This window comes from Schistocerca nitens, chromosome 10 (genome assembly GCF_023898315.1).
Source record: "Schistocerca nitens isolate TAMUIC-IGC-003100 chromosome 10, iqSchNite1.1, whole genome shotgun sequence".
Classification (NCBI taxonomy): Eukaryota; Metazoa; Arthropoda; class Insecta; order Orthoptera; family Acrididae; genus Schistocerca; species Schistocerca nitens.
Window position 1 is genome coordinate 194,086,812 of NC_064623.1, and position 19,649 is coordinate 194,106,460.

Below are 19,649 nucleotides of genomic sequence, written 5' to 3' on the forward strand. Positions count from 1 at the left end.
TCAAATCTAATCATGAAAATCTGGAGTCTATGTTTGCAACAGACGGCACTGGAAGAGATATTTTCCGCGCCACACTATCCATGAAGGGAGTGCTGATATTTCTTTACTACCTAAGATTTGATGACATAACTAGCAGAGGTGAGAGGAAGAAAAATGACCCTGCAGCAGTGATTTCTTGGATTTTCTATAGAATGGCTCACAATTCTCAGGCATCTTATGACATATGTTCACACGCATTTCATTTCAGTTTTAAGTAGTGTTGCATAAACTTGTTTTCCTTTTGTGATTTTTACAGAGATTTTTTTAGTTTAAGTGAAGTTTTGTGTTGTAACATAGGCAATTAAGGAATTTATAAATAAATATTTCTAATTAAAGTAAAGTAAATTGATTTTCATGGATAAAATTGAGTGGTATCCTTTTGGATCCCACAACACCATTTATGATACTAAGAAGTCACCACTCCGTTTGTAAGTAGGCTGTTTAGGTTTTTATGTTGGTAACGCCACGTAGCGCTCTGTATGAAAATCACTGGCTGTGCTGTGTGCAGTCTGTGGCTGGTTGGCATTGTTGTCTGCCATTGTAGTGTTGGGCAGTTGGCTGTTAACAGCGCGTAGCGTTGTGCAGTTGGAGGTGAGCCGCCAGCAGTGGTGGATGTGGGGAGAGAAATGGCGGAATTTTGAAATTTGTAAGACTGGATGTCATGAACTGCTATGTATATTATGATTTTTCAACACTATTAAGGTAAATACATTGTTTGTTCTCTATTAAAATCTTTCATTTGCTAACTATACCTATCAGTAGTTAGCGCCTTCCGTAGTTTGAATCTTTTATTTAGCTGGCAGTAGTGGCGCTCGCTGTATTGCAGTAGTTCGAGTAACGAAGATTTATGTGAGGTAAGTGATTTGTGAAAGGTATAGGTTAATGTTAGTCAGGGCCATTCTTTTGTAGGGATTATTTAAAGTCAGATTGCGTTGCGCTAAAAAATATTGTGTGTCAGTTTAAGCACAGTCATGTATAATTGTTCAAAGGGGACGTTTCACGTTTGAGGGTTAAGCCTGCTCATGTCGAGCCCGCTTCTACCCCACTTCAGGCCACGACCGCGCCACTCACCGTCGTGGCTCACGACGCTCCGACCACTCCCTGCACGTTGGACTCACTCACCCAGTCGAGTGACTTCCAGCTCCAATCATCTCCGACCTCGCCTTCTACTTCGGTCTCACGCACTCCGTCGAGTGATCACATGCTTTTCACGTGGAGCTTACCTACGGTCACGCCCTCGCCGCCGGGCCCTTCTCTGGTCCCTTCGACTTCTCCCCCGTCGCCTGCCTCGCCCTGTCGAGGTTTCTCACCCCCCCCCCCCCACCCGATATTGAACGTGCCCTCGCTCGAGGTGTTTGTGCCTGTCCCCCCGGACATAATCCACGACATCTCGTTAATACTGTTCGTCGTGTGTTTGCCTTCATCCAGTGCTCATGACTCAACCTCCACCATTCCCTGCCACCTTGTCAAATGTGTTCCCCCCTCGCCCGACGTAGACTTGGACATGCTTCGTCTGTTCGCCACGCCCACCGTAGACGTCGTCGTCGTCGCTCCGTTCCTCCCGCAAACCGCCGGCCTACCTGTCGCCGCACGACCAGCACGCCCAGTCCGACGCCCGGCTCGCTTCAACGACTTCCAGGTTCGGTGGCCGGACGGAACTTCCTTCACGACATCCACCCACACAGCTCCCCGACGACGCTGTCGAGCCTAGCGTGGTCCGGCTGACCACCTCTGCCGACGCCCGACGCCATTGTCACCTCCCCTCCCCCCGGCCTCTCAGGAGTACTCCGTAGGGCGGGGGGGGGCGGGGGCTATGTGGCGCCGATCAGGTCGACACCAGTATCGATCTGAGCATCATCTTTGCACTAAGCGAAACATTATCTTTGTGTAGTTCCGCCATCCAGTTCTGTGTAAGCCTTACTTGTGTGAAGAGGTGAATAAATGAACTCCTGATTATAAGGTGTTGTTTGGTGTATCTCACCCGAGCATCCACCTCACTGGTGACCAGGCCAGGAATGTCTATCTTCTCTGTTTCAAAAACATGGAAATCGCAAGGGGAAACGGCATCGTTCTGTTGCAGGATTATGTCTGGCCAAACGTTGCCAAGGCTGTTTCGACTTCATTGTGAAGTCCACGCGCATGCTCCATACAGTCCCGATGACTCGCCATGAGATTTCCATATTCTTGGACCGTAGGATAAAGATATTCGTGATCGTCGATTTGCTTGGGACGAAGAAATTGCACGCCTTGTCTGACAGTGGGATAAATTTATTAACAGCTACGACGATTACTTTCGCAATAACAGACAGTCTGCTTTCTTTTTTTTTTTTTTTTTGTATCTGTTTCGTTTTAATTTAACTGCCCCTTATACGAGATCGTGCTGAAAAGTAATGCCCCAGAGTATTTTATGTGAAAACTCATAAACGTTTTTGAACAAAACAAACTTTATTAACATTCGAAATCTTTTTCTTCATCTCACATATTTATTTCTCAACATAGTCACCCTGGCAAGGTACCCATTTCTCTCAACGAGAAACGTTTGTTGATGCTGTCGAATCACAACCTGACCATTGCTTGCACCGCTTCATCACTATCGAAGTGAAGACGTCGATCGTGGTTTTAAGTTTTAGAAACAGATGAAAATAGGATGGGGCCAAGCCAGGAGTGAATGGAGGACGATCGATGTCAGTGAACTGAAGGCGTCGGATTGTCGCAGCGCTCGTGTGTAGTCTGGCGTTCTCGTGCTGAAAGAGCGGGTGCCCTATGTGCGGACGACGTTTTCTGCGGACAGAAACTCGATTACAGCAAGCTGTTTCTTCTGCACCGCCATAGTTACGTTACACACCGCGTTGTTACACTCTACAATTCGGAGCCCTCTAGCGGCAGATTACTGCAAACTGCCTCAGCCAAGCAGTGATATTGTCTGATTAACATGCATGACATGCATCAGGTGATTTCAGATAAGAATAAAAACTTCCGGGGCCGTACTTCTCAGCACGTCCTCGTACATTCATTCGAAGCTGTTTACCGGTGCTCAAGACTTCGTCTCTCTCTACAAGGACCCGGCCGCAGTGGCCGAGCGGTTCTAGGCACTTCAGTCCGGAACCGCACTGCTGCTACGGTCGCAGGTTCGAATCCTGTCTCGGGCATGGATGTTTGTGGTGTCCTTAGGTTAGTTAGTTTTAAGTAGGGGACTGATGACGTCAGATGTTAAGTCCCATAGTGCTTAGAGCCATTTGAACCATTTTGAACCCTCTACAATAAAAACGTTCTCCCTTTCCGCGCTCAAAATTCTAAGTCCGAATCAAGGTCACGCGCTCAAAGAAGCAACATTGTTTGGAGTCATCTTGAAGCTGTCAACTGTTTTATAAACAGTCATCCTGCTCCTCCTTGAGTATCTTCTGCGTGGGTACGGCATGGCTGTGTGCACAGTGCGGCTGCCTCGAGCCGAATGAGCCTGCAGCTGCCTGTGCAGTCTCTTATCAAGCAACATGGGCGTGGCAGGAAGTAAACCCGCGCGCCAGCGCAATGGCGGCGCGTATTGCGCAACCGGAAGTGAGTTTTCCAGCAACAGTAAATGCACACAGCCATGGAAATAACACACCCACCTCCCCAGGGGTCGTAACCCCTGCAACCCACAGAAGATAAAGATGCTTCAGTAGCTGATAAGAGTTTTCTTTTTTTTGGAAAGGAAAGGTTCTTTATTAAGCATGATAACACAAAGTCACATCTCCTTGTACAACAACATATTTGGTAATAGGACCATCAATCTTGACCCATATATGTACTCTCCAAACAATGTTTCACAGCAAGAACTTCTTACAGGATCCATTTCTTTTGTTGGAGCTAAAATTAATTTCAGCTGCACTACCACTGAAGTGGTTAGTGGTAATGGTTGGTTGACTACTGCTGTAGTCAGAGGAGGTGATACTGCTTTGCAAGGACTTGAAGCTTATTATGATCGAGACATCATTGCTTATCGCACTATAGCAATTGGTGTTATTCCTAATAGAGATTATGGTACTTGTGTGATTCCTGTATGCCTCAGGATATATCGAATCAAGCGATCTGTTCTCTTAGTCCAGCTGTGACATAAATTTTTCCTCCAATTCTACTCGGTACCTCCTTATTAGTTACTCGATACACCATCTTATCTTCAACATTCCTCTGTAACATCACGTTTCAAAATTTTTGAAATGATTGTAATTCACGTTTCACTTCCGTCCTATTCTTCACTCCAGACAAATGTGTGTGCGTGTATTTGGAGCTCACAGGCGTTCAACGGCGGGGCTATCAGGGCCGTTACGCAGTTAAAGGAAACGAATGTAGATAAAATTACGAAAATGTCGTCATACAGTGATGAGGAAACCTATAAAATAACACTCATGCTGTTACTTCCATCTGACTCGAGGTGACAACACAACCACTCTATCTCACACGGGCTAATGCAGTGACCACTTACAAAAAAACCGTCGGTTAGCCAGTCACACTGTTAACACATTGAAGCCATCTCTCTGACATCTTGAAAAAAATGTTGTACAGTTCACAAAACTTTAAAACTCTAACCACATTCGTTTGAACGTTACCTAAAATAAGGGACAGATCCATCGGCAAATCCGCCGCGGCCTGCAGGTCGCAAAATGAAACTCAGTCCAATAAAATGTGACGCAGAGTGATCAGCACACCACAAGCACCACACATTGCAGGATATGAAACATATTTGCAGTTGCGTATATGGACAATCATCAGCTGTATAACGGAATGACGACTCGCGGCGGACGTCCCATGAGCCCCCCCCAACCGTTCAAGTTCGTCGTTGATCTATTCATTCAGATTTTATTATTATTATTATTATTATTATTATTATTATTATACAAATTTGGCCGTTAAAGACCGTGAAAACAGTTATTTCTTGCGCTTCTGGGAAGTCTTCTTTCTCTCAGTCCACACTTCTTTCATTCTTGCGCTGAAGGCGGCTTTTCTCTCTTCAGACCATTTAGTTCCACAAGTCTTCTTAATTTTCACACCGAAACCCGTGAATGAATTCAGTTTTTTTCTAAAAAGGTTTCTATTAAATATTGTTTCCTGATCTATGTCCATTTCTTTTAGATCTCTTTCTGTGTTGATAAACCATAAATTTTTATTTTTTAGATTTGCGATGTACGAAAATATTTGTTTTGTAAGCCTATTCGGGTTCATCCTCATGATGTGAGCATAAAAGGAGCATCTTCTTTTTCTAATTTCGTCTGTAATTTTGCTGCACTTCGTATACACTTATTTGTTGCTTTTTAGTCTGTATACAGACTTCCTTGATCATCTGTTATTTTCCTGTGTCCAAGAATTGTCCTCACAATTCTTCTTTCACGATTTTCTATCTGTTCTGCGTATGTAAAATTTGCCAGTGTTTCTAACGCATATAGTATCTGCGGTCTAATGACAGTCTGGTAGTGTCTGAGTTTAATGTTTTTGGATATACATTTTTTTGAATACATTTGTCTGCAGTAGTGGGTTGCTGTCTCTAGTTTTTGTATTCTAGCCCTGCAGCCTGGATGACCTTTTGCCACAGGCTGAATTAGTTCACCAAGATATTTAAAATGTTTAGATACCTGTATTTTCCCGTATTTCGTAGTTATTTTCTTTGGTGGATTTTTGATATTTGTAATGATTTCTGTCTTTTCAAATGAAATTTGCAAGCCTACTTTTTCAGCAGTTTCTTTAAGTAATTCTATTTGTTTTATTGTGTCTTTTTGTGTGTAAGCTAAACAGGCGAGATCGTCAGCGAAGGCAAAACAGTTGGTTTCAATGGCTTTGTAGCACTTCCCTTCAATTTGGACTTTCTCAACTCCATGTTTTTGCGTGAGTTTTCTCCATTCTGCTATGACTTTATCCAGAACAGTTGAAGAGTACCGGGGACAGCGCATCTCCTTGTCTGACGCCGGTTTTGACCTCGAAATGCCGTGAAATTTCTCCTTGGAATTTTACTTTTGATGTTGTATTTGTTAATGTTTCTTTGATTATGGTGATTGTTGTTTCATCTATTTCATATTCTCGAAGTGTTTTGATGAGTGTGTCCCTATCGATTGAGTCATAAACTTTTTTGAAATCAATGAATGTTATGAAATATTTCTTGCTCCTTGTAGATAAATAGTTCATTGTTCTTTTGAGGTTAAAAATTTGTTCGGCGCAGGATCTTCCTGGTCTGAAGCCAGCTTGATATTCTCCAAGTTTTCCCTCTATAATTGGTGATACACGATTGAGCAGGGCCTTTGATAGAATTTTGTATGGGACTAGGAGAAGCGACATTCCACGATAGTTGTTAACATCCCTTTTGTCACCTTTTTTAAACAAAGGGTGAATTAGGGCAGTTTTCCAGTGACTTGGGATTTTCTTGGTTTCCCACACTTGTTCAAGTTCTTTGTGTAGTGCTTCTACTGATGTTTCTCCCCCAAGCTTGAGCATTTCTGCTGTAATTGTGTCTTCTCCACCCGTTCATGTTCGTCGTTGATCTATTCATTCAGATTTTATTATTATTATTATTATTATTTTAAATCTCGCTCACCGAACGCGCTGAGCTACCGTGCCAGCTGCCATTTGACCGGTACTCGTAAATCCATTACGTATATTCCTACAGGGGACACATTATACTTGAAAGTCCTTTTCCCGGTGTCAGCAGATAATTACGATGTTACAGAGCCTGTATTATTCCGAACTACAAAGTCCCTTCGGACATGCATGTGAAAACTCGCTCAGATATTCATGATTGTCTCCACACTGTGGGAGGGAGTCTTTGTAGTGGTATATGTTAGTGCCAGAGTCTAACTGAACGAAATTGGGAAAACATCAAAAGAACGCACTAAAGGGCACGAAAGAGTCACCCGTTTGAAGAACTATGTAAAATCTGCGATAGCAGCTACGACAGCTGACAGAACATCGATATTCCGATATATACACTACCGGCCATTAAAATTGCTACACCACCGAGAAGAAGATACCGTGATATGCAAATGATAAGCTTTTCAGATCATTCACTCAAAGTTAGCGCCAGTGGCGACACCTACAATGTGCTGACATGAGGAAAGTTTCCAACCGATTTCTCATACACAGACAGCAGTTGACCGGCGTTGCCTAGTGAAACGTTGTTGCGATGCCTCGCGTAAGGGGGAGAAATGCGTACCATCACGTTTCCGACTTTGATAAAGGGAGGATTGTAGCCTATCGCGATTGCGGTTTATCGTATCGCGACATTGCTGCTCGCGTTGGTCGAGATCCAATGATGGTTAGCACAATATGGAATCGGTGGGTTCAGGAGGGTAATACGGAACGCCGTGCTGGATCCCAACGGCCTCGTATCACTAGCAGTCGAGATGACAGACATCTTATCCGCATGGCTGTAACAGATCGTGCAGCCACGTCTCGATCCCGGAGTCAACAGATGGGGACGTTTGCATGACAACAACCATCTGCACCAACAGTTCGACGACATTTGCAGCAGCATGGACTATAAGACCGGAGACCATCGCTTCGGTTACCGTTGACGCTGCATCACAGACAGGAGCGCCTCCGGTGGTGTATTCAAAGACGAACCTGGATGCACGAATGGCAAAACGTCATTTTCCCGGATGAATCCAGGTTCTGTTTACAGCATCATGATGTTTGGCTACATCGCGGTGAACGCACATTGGAAGCGTGTATTCGTCATCGCCATACTGGCGTATCACCCGGCGTGTTGGTATGGGGTGCCATTGGTTGCACATCTCGGTCACCTCTTGTTCGCATTGACGGCACTTTGAACAGTGGACGTTACATTTCAGATGTGTTACGACCCGTGGCTGTACCCATCATTCGATCCCTGCAAAAACCTACATTTCAGCAGGATAATGCACGACCGCATGTTGCAGGTCCTGTACGGGCCTTTCTGGATACAAAAAATGTTCGACTGCTGCCCTGGCCAGCACATTCTCCAGATCTCTCACCAACTGAAAACGTCTGGTCAATGGTGGCCGAGCAACTGACTCGTCATACTACGCCAGTCACTACTCTTGATGAACTGTGGTATCGTGTTGAAGCTGCATGGGCAGCTGTACCTGTACATGCCATCCAATCTCTGTGTGACTCAATGCCCGGGCGTATCAAGGCCTTTATTACGACCAGAGGTGGTTGTTCTGGGTACTGATTTCTCAGGCTTTATGCACCCAATTTGCGTAAAAATGTAACCACATGTCAGTTCTAGTTTAACATATTTGACCAATGAATACCCATTTAATCATCTGCAAATTTAATGGCCAGTAGTGTAGATACATTTCCCAAATATAACGATATATAAGGGCGAATTGTTTCTCTCAGTCGTAACGATGTATCAATACCGAAAATCAATATCGAGAACCACTATTTTTATTTTTTATTATTCTTTATTAGCAGTTTTCTGTAAATATTTGAAACTGCTTTTTTCAAATTTTTCAAAAATGGTTGAAATGGCTCTAAGCCATGGGACGTAAGATATGAGGTCATCAGTCCCCTAGACTTAGAACGACGTAAATCTAACTAACCTAAGGACATCAGACACATCCATACACGAGGCAGGATTCGAACCTGCGACCGTAGCAGCCGCGTGGATCCGGACTGAAGTGCCTAGAACAGCTCGGCCACAGCAGCCGGCTTCGAAATTGTTGTTGTTGTTGTTGTGGTCTTCAGTCCAGAGACTGGTTTGATGCAGCTCTCCATGCTACTCTATCCTGTGCAAGCTTCTTCATCTCCCAGTACTCACTGCAACCCACATCCTTCTGAATCTGCTTAGTATATTCATCTGTTGATCTCCCTCTACGATTTTTACCCTCCACGCTGCTAAATTTGTGATCCTCTGATGCCTCAGAACATGTCCTACCAACCGGTCCCTCCTTCTTGCCACAAACTCCTCTTCTCCCCAATCCTATTCAATACCTCCTCATTAGTTATGTGATCTACCCATCTAATCTTCAACATTCTTCTGTAGCACCACATTTCGAAAGCTTCTATTCTCTTCTTGTCCAAACTATTTACCGTTTCACTTCAATACATGGCTACACTCCATACAAATATTTTCAGAAACTATACTCGATGTTGACAAATTTCTCTTCTTCAGAAACGCTTTCCTTGCCATTGCCAGTCTACATTTTATATCCTCCATACTTCGACCATCATCAGTTATTTTGCTCCCCAAATAGCAAAACTCCTTTACTACTTTAAGTTAAGTGTCTCATTTCCTAATCTATTTCCCACAGCATCACCCGACAATTCGACTACATTCCATTATCCTCGTTTTGCTTTTGTTGATGTTCATCTTATATCCTCCTTTCAAGACACTGTCCATTCTGTTCAACTGCTCTTCCATGTCCTTTGCTGTCTCTGACAGAATTACAATGTCATTGGCGAACCTCAAAGTTTTTATTTCTTCTCCATGGATTTTAATACCTACTTCGAATTTCTCTTTTGTTTCCTTTACTGCTTGCTCAATATACAGATTGAATAACATCGGGGAGAGGCTACAACCCTGTCTCACTCCCTTCCCAACCACTGCTTCCCTTTCATGCCCCTCGACTCTTATAACTGCCATTTGGTTTCTGTACAAATTGTAAATAGCCTTTCGCTCCCTGTAATTCACCCCTGCCACCTTTAGAATTTGAAAGAGAGTATTCCAGTCAACATTGTCGAAAGCTTTCTCTAAGTCTACAAATGCTAGAAAAGATAAGTCGTAAGGTCAGTATTGCCTCACGTGTTCCAACATTTCTACGGAATCCAAACTGATCTTCCCCGAGGTTGGCTTCTACCAGTTTTTCCATTCGTCTGTAAAGATTTCCCGTTAGTATTTTGAAGCTGTGACTTATTAAACTGATAGCTCGGTAATTTTCATATCTGTCAACACCTGCTTAGTTTGGGATTGGAATTATTATATTCTTCTTGAAGTCTGAGGGTATTTAGCCGGTCTCATGCATCTTGCTTACCAGATGGTAGAGTTTTGTCAGGACTGGCTCTCCCAAGGCTGTCAGTAGTTCTAATGGAATGTTGTCTACTCCCGGGGAATTGTTTCGACTCAAGTCTTTCGGTGCTATGTCAAACTCTTCACGCAGTATCTTATCTCCCATTTCATCTTCATCTACATCCTCTTCCATTTCCATAATATTGTCCTCAAGTACATCGCCCTTATACAGACCCTCTATATACTCCTTCCACCTTTCTGCCTTCCCTTCTTTGCTTAGAAGTTTCCATCTGAGGTCTTGATATTCATGCAAGTGGCTCTTCAATTTTCCTGTAGGCAGTATCTATCTTGCCCCTAGTGAGATAAGCCTCTACATCCTTACATTTGTCGTCGAGCCATCCCTGATTAGCCATTTTGCACTTCCTGTCGATATCATTTTTGAGACGTTTGTATTCCTTTTTGCCTGCTTCATTTACTGCATTTTTATATTTTCTCCTTTCATCAATTAAATTAAATGTTTCTTCTGTTTCTACTAGCTCTCGTCTTTTTACCTTCTTGATCCTCTGCTGCCTTCACTACTTCATCCCTCAGAGCTACCCATTCTTCTTCTACTGTATTTCTTTCTCCCATTCCTGTCAATTGTTCCCTCATGCTCCTCTGGTTTAGTCAGTTTATCCAGGTCCCATCTCCTTAAATTCCCACCTTTTGCAGTTTCTTCAGTTTTAATCTACAGTTCATAACCAATAGACTGTGGTCAGAGTCCACATCTGCCCCTGGAAATGTCTTACAATTTAAAACCTGGTTCCCAAATCTCTGTCTTACCATTATATAATCTATCTGATACCTTCTAGCATCTCCAGGCTTCTTCCAAGTATACAACCTTCTTTTATGATTCTTGAACCAATTGTTAGCTATGATTAAGTTATGCTCTGTGCAAAATTCTACCATCGGCTTCCTCTTTCATTTCTTACCCTCAATCCATATTCACCTAGTATTTTTCCTTCTCTCCCTTTTCCTACTCTCGAATTCCAGTCACCCATGACTATTAAATTTTCGTCTCCCTTCACTATCTGAATAATTTCTTTTATCTCATCATACATTTCATCAATTTCTTCATCATCTGCAGTGCTAGTTGGCATATAAACTTGTACTACTGTAGTAAGCATGGGCTTTATGTCTATCTTGGCCACAATAATGCGTTCACTATGCTGTTTGCAGTAGCTTACCCGCATTTGTATTTTTTTATTCATTATTAAACCTACTCCTGCATTTCCCCTATTTGGTTTTGTATTTATAACCTTGTATTCACCTGACTAAAAGTCTTGTTCGTCCTGCCACCGAACTTCACTAATTCCCACTATATCTAACTTTAACCTATCCATATCCCTTTTTAAATTTTCTAACCTACCTGCCCGATTAAGGGATCTGACATTCCACGCTCCGATCCGTAGAACGCCAGTTTTCTTTCTCCTGATAACGACGTCCCCTTGAGTAGTCCCCGCCCGGATATCCGAATGGGGGACTATTTTACCTCCGGAATATTTTACCCAAGAGGACGCCATCATCATTTAACCATGCAGAAAAGCTGCATGCCATCGGGAAAAATGACGGCCGTAGTTTTCCCTTGCTTTCAGCCGTTCGTAGTACCAGCACAGCAAGGCCGTTTTGGTTAGTGTTACAAAGCCAGATCACTCAATCATCCAGACTGTTGCCCCTGCAACTACTAAAAAGGCTGCTGGCCCTCTTCAGGAACCACGCGTTTGTCAGGCCTCTCAACAGTTACCCCTCCGTTGTGGTTGCACCTACGGTACGGCCATCTGTATCGCTGAGGCACGCAAGCCTCCCCACCAACGGCAAGGTCCATGGTTCAATGGGGGAGGGGGGTGGGGGGTAGTATGTAGTATAACATAATTTTACTTTTACTGTGATAAGGCATGTTACCACTTTTTGAGCTTTCATCACGTTCAGCCTTTTCTTTGACTGTGTGAAAAAAGTATAAGTGGCAGGAAGAAGAAGCCCGATTGCACTGAAGGCTGGCAGTGTGAATGGTATAACAAGGTTTCTGATGTGAGGAAATTGCATGAAAAACCAATTTTTAACGCAACTGGTGTGGTATTTCTTCAAATCGGCATTCTTCAGAAAAAAAAAAACAGTTGCTGAAAATATGAACAAAAATCTAAAAGACCCGATTGGTCATTGCGGTGGGCGGAACGTGCGTGGGTGAATGCTGACGTAATTGGCGCTTGGCGCTGCCAACAGAAACTGCAGCGTTCAGCTTCACCACGCAATTTTGACTCTCCAACTGCTAGGACGGTGGCGTCTCTAGAAATAAGAAAACAGGGAAGTTGACATGAACTGTCTCTGACAAATCTCATATGAGACCTGCAGTTTCCACATATGTGCATCGTTCTCCTTTCCATTCTTGCTCTAAGGGAGAGAAGCAGGCTGCTAGTTTGTTGATGTACAGAATATATAATAATGAATCAATACTTAAATATGGCAACGGCCTTGCCGCAGTGGATACACCGGTACCCGTCAGATCACCAAAGTTAAGCGCTGTCGGGCGTGGCCGGCACTTGGATGGGTGACCATCCAGGCCGCCATGCGCTGTCGCCATTTTTCGGGGTGCACTCAGCCTCGTGATGCCTACGGACGAGCTACTCGACCGAATAGTAGCGGCTCCGGTCAAAGAAAACCATCGTAACGACCGGGAGAGCGGTGTGCTGACCACACGCCCCTCCTATCCGCATCCTCAACTGAGGATGACACGGCGGTCGGGTGGTCACGTTGGGCCACTCGTGGCCTGATGACGGAGTGCTTATACTTAAATATACAGCTGTAAATCTGGAAGTATATTTACCATGTGCAGCCGATATTTTTGTAGGCACGTGCGTCGGAAATTCTTCCGTCGACATATCGATATTTCGATTCTTTTTGTTGATATATCGAGGGCGGAACGCGATCATTTTTAAAATACTGATAAACGGGATCCTCGATACTTTTAAAAACATCAACTGTCCTAGTAGTAGTGCCACAAGAGAACTGACGTACTGAAATGCTAATCACATTATTCTTCGGAAAACAGGATTTCAATGCATCATTTTATTCCCCACTCTTTTCGCTTTTAGCATCATCTCCGTTAAATGCACCGGCCTTACGCCATCTTACTGGGAGGGCTGTATGCATGAATGCGGCCGCTCTACTTGTCGATGTCGGAGCCCACGTCCTGTTGCATGACTAACCTTCCGGTCTTCCCGCGGAATGCACCTCTGATTGGCCGCAGACAAACAGAATTCAGAAGGCGCGAGATCCATGCTGTAGTGCGGATAAGGAACAACAGTCCAATGATTTTTTATAAGCTCCTCTCGAATGCGCTGACTTGTGTGAGACCTTGCGATATATTGAAGAAGGAGGTGTTTGTTTGCATTCTTGTGGCGACGAACACGCTGAAGTAATTTCCTCAGAGTCCTGAGGGTAGCACAATACACTTCAGATTTGATCGTTGGACCAAGAAGGACATCAAACAGAATAGTCTGTTAGCATGAGTGACATAAAAGTAGATATCTTAGGTGTTGCGATACAACTCTAATCACTTAAGAAAGGCAAGTCTTCCGGTCCAGATGGTAAACCATTCAGGTTCCTTTCAGAGTATGCAGACACAAAAGCGCCTTTCTTAGCAATCATATACTACCGCTCACATGTCGAAATGTCTGCTCCTATAGGCTGCAAAGTAGGAAAAAATGGCTCTGAGCACTATGGGACTCAACTGCTGGGGTCATTAGTCCCCTAGAACTTAGAACTAGTTAAACCTAACTAACCTAAGGACATCACAAACATCCATGCCCGAGGCAGGATTCGAACCTGCGACCGTAGCGGTCTTGCGGTTCCAGACTGCAGCGCCTTTAACCGCACGGCCACTTCGGCCGGCTGCAAAGTAGGAAAGGTCACACCAATATACAAGAGAGGAAATAGGAGTAACCCATTGAATTACAGACCCATATCACTGACCTCAATTTGCAGTACGATACTGTACTCGAACATTATGAATCACCTTCAAGAAAATGACTTATTGATACATAACCAACACGGATTCAGAATATATCGTTCTTGTGCAACACAGCTAGCTCTTTATTCCCATGAAGTAATGAGTGCCGTCGACAAGGGATCTCAGATCGATTCCATATTACTAGATTTCCAGAAGGATTTTGATACCGTTCCTCGCAAGCGACTACTAATCAAATTGCGTGCATGTGGAGTATTGTCTCAGTTGTGTGACTGGATTCGTCATTTCGTCTCAGAGAGGTCACAGTTCGTAGTGATAGACGGTAAAACATCGAGTAGAACAGACCTGATATCTGGCGGTGCGAAAGGTAATGTTCCTGATTTACATAAATGATGTAGGTGATACTCTTAGCAGCCCCCTTAGATTGTCTGCAGATGACGCTGTAATTTACCGTCTAGTAAAATCATCAGACGATCAATTCCAATTACAAAATGATCTAGAGAGAATTTCTGTATAGTGCAAAAAGTGGCAACTGGCACTAAACACAGAAAAGTGCGAGATCATCCACATGGGTACTAAAAGAAATCCGATAAATTTTGGGTATACGATAAATCGCACAAATCTAAGGGCTGTCAATTTGACTAAATACCTAAGAATTACAATTACGAGCAACTTAAATTGGAGAGACCATTTAGATAATATTGTGGGGAAGGCGAAACAAAGACTGCGCTTTGTTGGCAGAACACTTAGAAGATGCGACAAACCCACTAAAGAGACAGCCTACATTACACTTTTCCGTCCTCTGCTGGAATACTGCTGCACGGTGTGGGATCCTTACCAGGTACGATTGACAGAGGACATCGAAAAAGTGAAGAGAAGGGCAGCCCGTTTCGTGTTGTCGCGCAATAGGGGTGAGAGTGTCACTGATATGATACGCGAGTTTGGGTGGCAGTCACTGAAACAAAGGCGGTTTTCTTTGCGGCGAGATCTGTTCACGAAATTTCGATCACCAACTTTCTCTTCCGAAAGCGAAAATATTTTGTTGACACCCACCTACGTAGGGAGAAATGGTCATCGTAATAAAATAAGAGAAATCAGAGCTCGAACGGAAAGGTTTAGGTGCCCCTTTTTCCCACGCGCCGTTCGAGAGTGGAACGGTAGAGAAGTAGCATGAAAATGGTTCGATGAACCCTCTGCCAGTCACTTAAGTGTGAATTGCGGAGTAACCATGTAGATGTAGATGTAGAGTCCCAGAAAACCGTCGCCGTGACTTTACAGGTTGAGGGTGCGCCCCTGAACTGTATGAATTCATGATTTGTTTCCGGTTCGACGTGATGAACCCATCCATGTTCGACAAAGAATTGTCACGATTAGCATTTCCGTGCAGAATGGTCCTTCGTTGCTCTTCGGGGTCTTCTGTTAGGCGGCAAAGAACCTAGCGGGCACACACCTTTGAGTACCCCAACTAGCGGGCGGGTGTATTAGCACCACCGACAGAGACGCCAAGTTGATCATCGAGGTGTTTGACTGCGATCCGTCGACCATCTGGAATGAGAGTGTCCGCACGTACCAACACTGCAGGAGTCACAGCTGTACGCGGCCGGCCGGCACGCTGAAGATCGGACTCATTAGAGCGACGGTGTTGCCATCATGACAGACACCTTACCCAACGTCTCATCGTGCTTTTGTTCCCTGCCGGGTGTTCGTATACAGTCTCCAAGTGCCTCGATTTTCCGCCAAAGAAAATTCAATGACAGTTCTCTGCTTGGAACGCACCTCGTAACAGATTCGATTTTGAAGGCTATGTATAGCGCCTGCTACGTATCGGAACTTCACAAAACTATAGTGGCTGAAATGGGAATCTTCCACAATTTTTGGACAACAGGGTTGTGGATATGAAGCGACGATTACTATGATTAATCAATCTTAATCGCATTTATTATTATTATACCACGAACCGGTTTCAACCCGACGTAGGGGTCATCTTATGGCCATTTACACCATTGGTCGACTGCTGGTGGTGTCACTCCTGTCTACATAACGGCAGCAAACTATTCCACAATGCCCCACAACAGATTTCGCAATTTTTCAAACTAAGCTGCTCGGGGAAAAAATGTGTTGCATTAATTATTTTAAACGTCTCTCATACTAAGTTGAGCAAACTATTAAAAGTTTAAATGAAGGTATCAGTATTTCCGGAATACTATTTTGATAAAATGAAGCATACACTTTGCTTCTAGCTACGCCCAAGCTGTACGTGAAAATCCAATGAACTTTGATCTAGTTGCCGGCCGGAGTGGCCGAGCGGTTCTAGGCGCTTCAGTCCGGAACCGCGCAACTGCTACGGTCGCAGGTTCGAATCCTGCCTCGGGCATGGATGTGTGTGATGTCCTTAGGTTAGTTACGTTTAAGTAGTTGTAAGTTCTAGGGGACTGATGACCTCAGATGTTTCAGATGTTAAGTCCCATAGTGCTCAGAGCCATTTGAACCATTGATCTAGTTGTTTGGGGGATTAGCGTGTTGAAACAGAGAGACTAGGCGGGTTTACACTTTTGTTATTGGTATAGACTCGGCACCAATTTTTTCGACCGGTATCGATTGCTAGGACCGATACCTGCTATCTGTGCTTTTTACCCCTTAAAATATGATGTCAAGCGGGCGAAGCTTCCTTTTTGATCTAAAGCCTCTTCATCGTCTGTGCATTTCTTGTCACCAGGGAGAGGCCAGTTGCGGCCACTGTGTGTATACCATCTCCCAGGAAACACTCACTGATAGCTGGTAACCCTTTTTTTTTTTTACTTTCCTTTTAGTTTGCAATTTCTCTGTCAATTCTTACTGAGTGTTACGATTTTCACTGGATTTTCGTGTCACTGATAGCGACAGCTATATTTTGAACACCTCTGTGACAGGTGGAGGAAATGATCGAGGACATCCAGAAGGCGTTTGAGACGCTGGTGACGCTCTCTGACTGGCTGGACCAGACCACCAAAGAGGCCACCATCACCAAGGTCCGCGCCATGAGCCGGCTGGTCGCCTTCCCCGACTGGCTGGCCAACAGGACCACCTTTGAGGAGTACTACCAGGAGGTCAGTAAGCCCACGCTGTGTTAATATCTACGTATCATTGGGCTATCGTTCTTCTGACTGGTTTGTCACAGATAGAAACGATTTCCTCTCCAGTGTCAACCTCTTCATCTCACAATAACACCTGCACGCTACACTATGTGATCAAAGGTATCCGGACACCTGGCTGAAAATGACTTAAAAGTTCATGGCGCCCTCCATCGGTAATGCGGGAATTCAGAATGGTGTTGGTCCACCCTTAGCCTTCGTGACAGCTTCCACTCTCGCAGGCATACGTTCACTCAGCTGCTGGAAGTTTCTTGGGGAATGGTAGCCCATTCTTTATGGAAAGCTGCACTGAGGAGAGGTATCGACGTCGGTCGGTGAGGCCTGCCACGAAGTCGGCGTTCCAAACCATCCCAGTGGCGTTCTATAGCATTCGGCTCAGGCCTCGGTACAGGCCAGTACATTACAGGGATGTTACTGTCGTGTAACCACTCCGCCACAGGCCGTGCATTACGAACAGGTGCTCGATCGTGTTGAGAGATGTAATCGTCATCCCCGAATTGCTCTTCAACAGTGGGAAGCAAAAAGGTGCTTAAAATATCAATTTAGGCCTGTGCTGTGATAGTGCCAGAAAAACAACAAGGGGAGCAAGCCTGCTCTGTGAAAAACACGACCACACCATAACACCACCGCCTGCCAATTTTCCTGTTGTACTACACAGCCGGCCGCTGTGGCCTAGCGGTTCTAGGCGCTTCAGTCTGGAACCGCGGTGATGCTACAGTCGCAGGTTCGAATGCTGCCTCAGACATGGATGTGTGTGACGGCCTTAGGTTAGTTAGGTTTAAGTCTACGAGACTGATGACCTCAGATGTTAAGTCCCATAGTGCTTATAGCCATTTGAATCATTTGTACTACACACGGTGGCAGATGACTTTCACCTCGCATTTGCCGTACCCACGCTCTGACATCGGATCGCCACAGTGTCTTCGGTGATTCGTCACTCCACACGACGTTTTTCCATTGTTCAATCGTCCAATGTTATGCTCCTTACACCAAGCGAGGCGTCGTTTGGCATTTACCGGCGTAATGTGTGGCATATGAGGAGTGGCTTGAGCATAAAATCCAGTCCGTAGCTTGTGGCCGTGCGGTAGCGTTCTCGCTTCCCGCGCCGGGTTCCCGGCGGGGTCACGGATTTTGTCCGCCTCGTGATGACTGGGTGTTGTGTGATGTTCCTTAGGTTAGTTAGGTTTAAGTAGTTCTACGTTCTAGGGGACTGATGAGCATGCATGTTAAGTCCCATAATGCTCAGAGCCATTTGAACCATAAAATCCAAGTTTTCTCACCTCCCGCATAACTGTCATAGTGATTGCTGTGGATCCTGATGCAGTTTGGAATTCCTATGTGATGGTCTGCATAGATGTCTGCCTATTACACCTTACGACCCTCTTCAAATGTCGGAGGTCTCTGTCAGTCAACAAACGAGGTCGGCCTGTACGCTTTTCTGCTGTACGTGTTACTTCACGTTTCCACTTCACTATCACATCGGAGACTGTGGGCCTATGGATGTTTAGGAGTGTGGAAATCTCGCGTACAGACGTATGACACAAGTGACACCCAGTCACCTGACCACGTCCGAAGTCGAGTTCCGCGGGGCGCCCCATTCTGCTCTCTCACGATGTCTAATGACTACTGGGGTCACTGATATGGAGTATCTGGCAGTAGTTGGCAGCGCAATGCACCTAATATGAAAAACGTATGTTTTTGGGGAAGTCCGGACACTTTTGATCACATAGTGTACGCCAGTCATTTCTTAGATATATACCAATCTGTGTATTTCCCTACAGTTTTAGCCTGTGCAGTTCACATAATTGCGACGTTGCTCTGCACCACTGTTTTTCGGCAAACCACGTTTTCTCGTTAGTCCGCCTAGGTTTCAATCTACTTTTGTCGCGCAGCGTTTCAGACTCTTCGATTCCCTTCTTCTGCCCCACAGTCCACAGTTTTTTACCATACAATGCTACTCTCCAAACGTACAATCTCAGAAATTTCTCCCTCAAATTCACGTTGATGTTTGATACTAAAAAACTTGTTATGACCGGAAATAACCTCTGTGCCTACGCTAGTCTGCTTTTTATTTTGCTTCCTGGCTAGCAGAATTCCCTCACTTCGTAATCGTCGTGAGCTGCAGTTTCCTCGTTAAATTTGTCGCAAATCTCATTTCAGCACGTGCTCATTACTCACTCCGTATTGCGTGCTCATGAGGCAGTTCATACCGTACAGCCGGCCGGTATGACCGAGCCGTTCTAGGCACTTCAGTCTGGAACAGCGCGAGCCCTACGGTCGCAGGTTCGAATCCTGCCTCGGGCATGGATGTGTGTGATGTCTTTAGGTTAGTCAGGTTCAAGTAGTTCTAAGTTCTAGGGGACTGATGACCTCAGATGTTAAGTCCCATAGTGCTCAGAGCCATTTGAACCATTCCATACTGCACAACAGGTCCTGCAGTTGCTCCTCATTTTCAATGAGAATTTCAGTGTCATCAACGAAACTTATAATTTATATCGTTTCACGCTGAATGTTACTTCTGACC

The 19,649-nt window shown here is 44.7% G+C and overlaps 1 protein-coding gene and 1 pseudogene across 1 annotated transcript in view; both read left to right on the forward strand.

The window, feature by feature from the left end:
• The window catches only part of LOC126209990 (endothelin-converting enzyme homolog), a 309,515-nt gene that overhangs the window by 182,619 nt on the left and 107,247 nt on the right, over positions 1-19,649 (forward strand). The window contains exon 13 of the mRNA XM_049939099.1: positions 16,904-17,080. Coding sequence (XP_049795056.1) covers positions 16,904-17,080 — 177 coding nt within the window. The remainder of the gene's footprint in view (positions 1-16,903; positions 17,081-19,649) is intronic.
• LOC126211034 (5S ribosomal RNA) lies at positions 12,490-12,607 on the forward strand (annotated as a pseudogene).